This window comes from Rutidosis leptorrhynchoides, chromosome 2, assembly GCF_046630445.1.
Source record: "Rutidosis leptorrhynchoides isolate AG116_Rl617_1_P2 chromosome 2, CSIRO_AGI_Rlap_v1, whole genome shotgun sequence".
Taxonomy (NCBI): Eukaryota; Viridiplantae; Streptophyta; class Magnoliopsida; order Asterales; family Asteraceae; genus Rutidosis; species Rutidosis leptorrhynchoides.
The window spans coordinates 80,878,655-80,887,213 of record NC_092334.1 but is presented as its reverse complement, the minus strand read 5'-3'; the positions used below and the strand labels follow the sequence as shown (position 1 = coordinate 80,887,213).

Below are 8,559 nucleotides of genomic sequence, written 5' to 3'. Positions count from 1 at the left end.
TTGTTTTTATGTTCACAAAATAACTTAATCCTGTTTGCAACATTTATAAGCATATTTTTAAGTCTGCGAGTTTGCAAAGAGAATAAAACATTTACTCCGTAATTTTTACGTTTTCAGAATTACAAACAATTTGCAATATAAATGTCTACGGGCGCGCAAACATAAGACATAATAAGATCTGCAAACAGCACCTAGTTTTCAGTATCATTATCATAATATGAGGGTGATTGTGCGCGTGCTTTAAAATTGATTAACTTGAAGTATAAGTATAAGTTAACCCGTTTTTACTTTTAAATTTCATACTTTACAACACCACCGACACTAACCAATCGCACGTATGTGGGGTATGGGGAGGAGAAAAGACATTCATACCTCTACGGCTCTACCCTAGAACAAATGCAGTCGTTTTTCCACCCTCATACTAATTTCTTATTACTTTACAATGACCTAAATAATTGGAAAATCAGAATCATAATCTGTTTAAACACACATCCAAACAGCCCTTTTGAATACGTTTTGTTTGTTCACCTGAAGGTTATGTACTAGTATCTAGAGAGAGATTGTAATTGGTGCAACTTTGAGTGGCAGCAGATACCGATAGATATGAAGTCACAAAACATAATTTGTATAGATTATATGGTACTTAACTGCTAAAATTTCAGCATTGTAACATTAAAAGTTCTGGACAAAAAGTGTTTTGGGTCGACCCAAAATGATAGGTACCAACGAAAGATCAGCTTTAATGCATTAAACAACACCCCCGACCCGCAAAATTTCCACCTCTATCTGTTATAACCAGGATTAAAACCATGTTACCGAACATATACGTCTTAATGATGTACCCAACAACACAATAGATCTGCAATAAAACCATGTTACCAGCATATATGATATATTCATTAATGATGGACCAAAAACTAAGATAGATATGCAACTAATACTCTTAAACTAAATTCATGCCCAAAGAAAATTGTACAATACAATCAAGAAGAGAAGAGTGAGATCATACCAGCACTAACGCACCGGATCCCATCAGAACTCCGCACTTAAGCGTGCAAAAAAAAAAAAAAAAAAAAAGAAGAGAAACTTAAAAAAGTCAAATTCCACAGATCAAGTGACATCAATGAAACGATGAGACCGTTTAAATTGAATGACGATTAGATACCAAGTTGAATCTTGATTGTTTCTTTTTACTGCATGTATCCCCTTCTTTATCATATATAATCGTATAATTCGAGCTGCTTATGTCCCTAAAGTAGCAGAATTTATCATCCGCATAATTATACGTCTCCTGTGTACTCCCCAATCCACTAACGACCGAACTTCCCTTCACAAACATCGAGCCCTGACCGTTCTGTAAATTTTCAAGAACACTATATGAAGATTTAGTACCCGAATTATCAACCTTTTTCTCATTGAACCCTAAAGTAATATTTGCCACCGAAATATAGCTCCCGTTACCTTTGTCCACTGTATCCGAATCTATGTAAAACAAAAACGATTTTAGAGATTCTTTTAAATGAACCGAAGACGGATTCTCGGTATGCACAGTATCATTGAACCCGATTGTCTGTTCAACAATCTGTGAATCTGCGTTTTTAGCAATCACCATAGTATTAATGTACCTAAATTCTTGAGTTGACTCGGTCACTATCTTACCAAGTGAAGATTGTACCCACCCCGTTGACTTTATTGATCTCGTGACCTTAGTAACAAACGTCCCGTTTAAACCCGTGTAGTTAGAAACCAACGAAACATGAAAAGGCGATCCTTTTTGTTTCAAAAGTTTTCCACTAGTCATTTCACTCTTCTTATCGATCCATACGTGTAAATTAGCATTTACGAACCAAACATTTAACGCGTTTGTGACACTAAAACTAAAATCATGTGTTTTTCCATCCAAAATTGTTCCTAAAAAAGGAGTTATTTCAATATCATACGTAGGAAGATCAAATGACCCGATACCAGTAATCGGTCTCCATAGTAACGGATTAACACCACCTGTGTAAACTACGGTAAAAGGCCAAACTGCACCGATTACAGCACCATCTAAACTAACCTCAACCTCCCTAAACGGCCCGTTACCAGCGTAACCGGTTAGATTATTATCTAAAATATACTCATTAGGTAAATTTGTGGGCCAAAATTCATCGTTTTCATGGAACGAAACGTACACTTCAAGAACAGCCTTATGTGCATTTTGTGGAATCGAAAACTTTTTCGTCTGTACATCACTCGAATTCTGTATTGGAAACCACAACCCATCATTCAAAGGTAAATTTCTTGAAATGGGTATGATCAAATCAGCCCATGGGTCACCTAATTGACCCAATTGACCCAATTGGCCCAAATTTCTTGATTTCTTATTCTCAGCAGGATAATAATGAATACTAATATTGACATGATATATACCAGTATAAGTACTATCAACAATATTTCCTAAAAATACATCAAGTGTTTGATTATTTTTCATAAGTAAAGAATAATACTTACTAATATCTTTTTTAACAGTCCAAATAATACCAGTAGCTCTGGGTTCAGCAGTGCAGCTTCTGAGCAGTTCAACACCACTTAACCAAACACCAAAGATTCTATCAAACTGTTTGCCTTGACACGTGGCAGTCCATTCAAGAACAATTGTGTCAAAGTTAGTTGATGGGCAGTTGGAAGGTGGGGAATAAGGGGCGGAAACTGGTGGGGAACCATAAGTGTAAGCAAAATCATGTTGTAAGATAAGGGTTGAGCAGGGTTTTGTGTTGGGTAGTTGGATTGGTTTTGTGACTTCAAAGTAAGTAGTTGGTGGGATGTTGTTGTTGTTGGTGGTGGTGGTGGCGGTGATTGTGACGGTGGTGGGGTCGATGGTGAAGTGTGGCCGGAAAGTGTGTTTGCCGGCGGTGATGAGAGAGAAAGAGAGAATGTTGAGGAGGAGAAAGGGGACGGTGGAAACCATGGTGGCTGTGAAAAACAATGTGATGAATGAAAGAGTGTGAGATTTGAGTAAATTTTAAAAGGTTGTTATAGACAACAGCTGGATAATTGGTGGTTATTTGGGTTTGGATATATACATTTTTAAATTAATTAATTAAATTATTTAAGAAGCGATAGTATTTATCAAAACATCGCCGGTGTCCTATTTTAATCTTTATTTTATTTAAATTTAAATTTTAAAGTAATTAAATTAAATTTTAATAAAAATAATAATTTTAAATTTATATATTTATTAAAAATTACAATTTTTTTTTTTAACGGCAAGTTTTTGCATCAGTGTATCATTTATTTCAACGACACTTATCATTTGCACACACACACGTTCGGGAGGAAACCCGATTCGCATTACAAATTATACAGTTTTTTTGTTAGCCAACAAATAGCTTAACGAAATTTTGAGAGAACGACATTGAATATATAATATATTGAATATTTATTCAAGAGACAGAAGGTAGTTCACGTGCAGGGGCGGATGTTTGTGTAGACGGGGCGATGCACCTGCCCCAGCTGGATTTTTAAAAAAAATTAATTTGCACCTAAAAAATTTGTTTTACTAAAAAATAAGGGTTTTGTTTTTGTTCGCCCCAGCTGTCATTAAAAAAATTAATAAATTTTTGTAGCCGCCATATCTGTGATCGGGTTCAAGTTCCGTCGTTCACGTGGATATAAAAGTAAAATGAAGAAAATATTAGAAACAAATCAAATTTTATGTTTTTAAATTTGTAAAAAGGTAAAATTGATGAGGAACATGTTATTTCTTGAAAAAGTAATTTTAAAATTACAATATTTCACTAACTTTTAAAAGTTCAATGTTCCATTGAAAACCTCTATATGCTTTGAAGTGGATTATTATGGCATTAGTCTTTCAGTCTTGTTGTTGTCATGGATATGAGATTTCAAAAATATATAAATATTTGATACGTTGATTCTAACTCTCATATTGTGACGTGGTGATTCTTTCTTAATGAGGAAATACAGTGTCTCTAAAAGAAACCTCCGTATTTAAATAATCACATTATTAAGTATGGTGTTCTTAGGTACCAATAATGATAGGTGCAAGTCCAACTTCCAAATGTAAATCTATCTTTTTTCAAACAAACCCGTTCAAAGTCAATAAGAGAACAAATACAAGCAATGAATAATTAAGTGCATATGATCAAAACGACTAATGATTAGACCAACGAAGCATTGCTTCAATGGTACCGCGGTTACACTTGTGTACTCGCAGGGCTAGAGGTCTCGGGTTCGAGCCTCGTCACCCGCTCTAGGAATTGAAATATATTCCTTGAAGGTGGCCCAAAGGGAAGGTTTTACCGACCCGCTCCGGGACTAAGATCCGGCCCGTCTGCCCCTCGGGATGGTTAAATGGTCGGATCCTCAGAGTGTGGTTCGGGTTTCCTGCCCGAAAGCGCGTGTGTGTGTGCAAATGATGACTATGCTTCGGTCCGGACTGATGCAAGCTTGCCTTTCAAAAAAAAAAAAACGACTAATGATTAGTATACGTATGTTTAAAAACATACCTAATGCATATGACATTTGACAAATGTCTTGCACCTTCGATTGCTTCTCTTCACAATAGATTTGTCATAATCAGTTTTTAGGTCGTATCTTTAAAATTCTATTTTAAGAAAATGAACCATTCTTTCATTACAAAAATGCTATGTTGAGGATGTACATTTATAACAAGTTTACGGAACAACATTCTCTCAAAGAAATTCTGAATTTTTTTTTTTTTTTTTTTTTCTGAAGAATGTAACTATGTTCAAATTTATAATTCTTGCTGAAAATTAGTCATCCAAATGACCTTGGTTTAAAACGCTTTTTTGGGTTATTCAAATGCTGTAATTGCAGAGAAGCTTTTTTACATTAAGAATTCACAAATGGTTTAATTTACTATGTATGCAAACAAGAAGCTCTAAGGCAGTAAGATAAATATGATAACCGATTAGTTTAGTCTTGAAAGTTGACCAGAATCTCCATTCAGAAAGAAAACTTCCAATGGTTTATATGAAGATGAAGATGACGAGGCAACCGTCGATCCAAATCTGTATGTGGGTTGTAATATTTTGCTTCCTTTCGGACATGGCACCGTTAAAATCCTGGGTCCTGTCCTCATTTGCCAAATCTGCAGAATTAATCCATCAGTATTTGGACAGGTTGACCGGGTTTGGGTAATGGGTAAATTTTGGCACATATTAAAATGACCCATTTGACCTGTTAAAACATAACCTACATAGGGGGACAATTTCCAGCTCTACTAAAATCTTACCTCAACAATGCCCTTTCGAGGGGCGTGAATAGCAAGACATAGACAATAATCGTTCTTTACATGCGTGTGAACTCCTGCGGCGTCTTTATTTACAAGTCTTTCAACAAAAAGACAGTTAGCATCCCGATATCCCTGAAAAAAAGTTTAGATCTCAACGCAAATAAACAAATGATGGGCGAGCGCTAAGAAATTAAAAATACCTTCCATAAGCGTACAACCACGAGGGCTCGAGTGTCCAATAGCATAATGCGACCAAGTGAATCTGTTATTGCAGCCAAAGTTCCACTAGGCGATAACGTTAGCTTCTCTCCTTTTCTTGGGTGATCTTTTAAACATGTAAGAGGAAAAGCTGCACGTGTTTGGAATTCCAGAAAGTCAGTTATAGATACAACTACTCGGACGTGTTTTACAGTAGATATAAAGCAGAAACACAAGCATAGTCTAAAATTTAAGTACAGCATAAGAATTATACATGTGGGTATGCATTTTGGAAAATAATACGTGATAATGAATGATCGTAATCAGATAATCAGTTGTAATGAGACACAATGCATGAGATAATATTTGGATTATGAATTGCTTAAAAATATAACGAGCGCGCAAATTAAAAATCGTTTTTTAACCATTTACACAAATTATTTGGATTATGGATTTTTCTTTAGTGCAAAAAAACACTTGTAATTTTTAATAACCGTGATGTAAAAGTTGAAGTTAACCGCTTTGTACAACCTAAGGACTGTCGTTAGAAAAATCAATTATAAATTTGACCACTAAAAAATCAGGTAATCACTTTCAAAACACACATCCAAATTTGCTTGACATAAAAGGCACAACTTTCGTCCATTTTTAAATGAACACTTCTGAAACGTAAGAATAAACCTGACCTCGGGCAAATGGTTGTGGCTTCGGTTCAGGTTTATTCGTTGGTTGGGGGCTTCTCCATATCAGTTTGGAGAAAGACGCTATAGTTGAAAAGGTTGCAGGGACAACCTTTGACAGAATAGCTCCCACAAAAGACCTACTTCTGTCTTCAGAAAGCCTTTAAGAAAAAAAATAAAAAATAAAAATAAATAAGTAATTCACTATTCAGAAAAGGTTGTATAAGAAACCGATGCTTGCTAACCTGAATGCTGAAATTGCAGCATCGACGCCAATGGTTACAGCACAAAAGTAGCGGTCACTTGACTGCTCAACAATAAAAGCAGCTGAATTCAAATACCATAATACCTTCAGATACCCTCCATATCGTAATGAAAAGCTCAGAATTACTCGGAGAGTACTCAGTCAAACTCAGGATTACTAACAAAATCGGTCAAAATTCAGTCAAAGTTGGACAAAGTCAAGGTTGGTCAACCTCCGAGTACTTTTGTCGAGTACTCCCTAAAGATTGCCAACCGAGTACTCTCCGAGTAGCGATTTTTGCAACCACACTTCTATATTTAATTTTTAGGCTTACTTTCTGATAATGCATTAGCATTCATCTCGTTAAGATTAACAGAAAACCAATATTTCCCTATGTAATTAGCTACCTGTAATTCGAGAAGAGGAGGTGGCATGACACCGGTGACAGCAGCATCAACGCACGAACCGTATTTATTAACATTCCAAACTTGGTAAGGAATACGAGCAAACGAGTTTTCAGATTCGTTTGAATCTCTATCTGCCGATGACTGATTCCAAAACTTATTTTGAGTTTCTTGATACCATTTCTGTAGTACCCTCTGCATGTCAAGAATAATTTACTTAACCAGAATGATGTTTGCCTAATTATCATTTAACATTCAAATGATCACTAAAAGACATTGCAATAAACCCTTCACGATGATAGGACATACCTGAATATCAGAGCCGTCAAAACGAGCAATTATGCCTGGCATAACAACACACACTTCCTCAAAAGATGATGTATCTTCAGTAATATCTCGCTTAGTACCACGAACTCTTAATCTTAGAATTCGTCCAGGATACACAAGCTGCAAGTAGTAACAATTATGGAGTATTAAAAAGCACTAATCTTTTACAAATTTCAATAGAGGTGGCAAAATGACCAAGCCTTTCGAGCTATATTTGTATATGATTATTTGACATGGTACAGATAATACGTATTCCAAATTGACCAACTAATAAGTAAACGGGTCACAATTACCACCTCTAGATTTCAAATATGACTATTACTAAAATGCTACTTAATGAAGAAAGGTACAAGTCTCAAATTGCTTTAGCTTGATTCATTTCATTCAAGATTACATTTTTTTCTTTAAGGTATCTTTATATGAACAATTAATCATTACTATAGCAACTCGTACAATGCAATATATACAAAGCAATGTAATTTATTGTAATCCAATGAAATTGAGATCACAGACATACATACATGAACATGATACATACATACATACATACCTGTTTATGAATGAGGTCACCAGAAAGTGAGTAAATCAACAAGTAACCACAAGATGTACCAATAGCAATAACCCTAATATCATCAAACACCAACCATTCAAGTGCAGATATATATTCAGCTTCAATTGGTGATAAATTGGGTCGGATCTTGACCCGAAAAGTAGCTGGAGCAGAAGCATGAGACCATTCGAGAACAAGAAGAAAGTAACGGTTAGCGATTGCCACTGAATTTGTGTCGAGCGAACAAAGGAGATTAGGGTTATCGAGCCAGCCTTCTTTGCCTGCACCTAATTCAGATAGATCTACAGTTGCTATTGTTCCTAGATCTGTTAAATGTGTTGTTCTACGAGCCATGTTTAATTAGGGTTTATTGTTGTAGAACAGATTACAATTGGGGGAGGAAGGAAGGAATTAATGGAGACAGAATTTGGTGATGAAACAGCAGAATGATTATTTGAACGGAAATATTAGAGGTTGTGTTTGCGATTTACTATATGATTTGGGTCGGGGAATTGAACTTCCATAAGTTTGTCACTGACTGAAAACCAAACATGTTTTTATTTAAGAAAAAATTTAATTATTAATTAATAATCTTTATTAGAAGTTTTTATGCACCTTAAAAATTAAAGGATAATGATTCAACTCGTAATATACGGCTCTAGTTATTGATCAGACAACAAGCATCGATTTATTAGCCAATTTATTAGCGACTTAACTTATTTTTAGAGCTTAAATTAAATTTCAGGCACGATTTAAAATCCATGAAACTTTGATTTTACCATTTTCATGGCGTCTCAGTTTTATTTTTAATTTTATTTAAATTTTCCTACCTATTGGCCGGAGGTCCACTCGGAAGCAATCTCTCTATCCGTCGAATAGAGAGAGGGATGATTTTCTCT

The 8,559-nt window shown here is 35.3% G+C and overlaps 2 protein-coding genes across 2 annotated transcripts; both read right to left on the bottom strand.

Annotated features, from left to right (window-relative positions):
- Positions 1-1,071: 1,071 nt before the first annotated feature.
- Positions 1,072-2,966, bottom strand: LOC139891083 (peptide-N4-(N-acetyl-beta-glucosaminyl)asparagine amidase A). The gene has a single exon (XM_071874010.1). The coding sequence runs from the start codon at positions 2,948-2,950 to the stop codon at positions 1,142-1,144; it is 1,809 nt and encodes a 602-aa protein (XP_071730111.1). The 5' UTR covers positions 2,951-2,966; the 3' UTR covers positions 1,072-1,141.
- Positions 2,967-4,803: 1,837 nt separating this feature from the next.
- On the bottom strand, positions 4,804-8,113 carry LOC139891082 (uncharacterized). The gene is made up of 8 exons (XM_071874009.1): positions 7,661-8,113; positions 7,093-7,230; positions 6,787-6,978; positions 6,381-6,442; positions 6,142-6,296; positions 5,458-5,606; positions 5,258-5,389; positions 4,804-5,113 (listed from the first exon to the last, which is right to left on the bottom strand). The coding sequence occupies exons 1-8, from the start codon at positions 8,012-8,014 to the stop codon at positions 4,934-4,936; spliced, it is 1,362 nt and encodes a 453-aa protein (XP_071730110.1). The 5' UTR covers positions 8,015-8,113; the 3' UTR covers positions 4,804-4,933.
- Between the last annotated feature and the right edge of the window lie 446 nt (positions 8,114-8,559).

Coding starts and splice junctions, on each gene's coding strand:
- LOC139891083 (XM_071874010.1), bottom strand. CDS start 2,950: ATGGTTTCCACCGTCCCCTTTCTCCTCCTCAACATTCTCTCTTTCTCT.
- LOC139891082 (XM_071874009.1), bottom strand. CDS start 8,014: ATGGCTCGTAGAACAACACATTTAACAGATCTAGGAACAATAGCAACT. Junction 5,607..6,141: donor GCCACAACCATTTGCCCGAG/GTCAGGTTTATT, acceptor AAACACGTGCAG/CTTTTCCTCTTACATGTTTA. Junction 5,114..5,257: donor CTCGAAAGGGCATTGTTGAG/GTAAGATTTTAG, acceptor TTAATTCTGCAG/ATTTGGCAAATGAGGACAGG.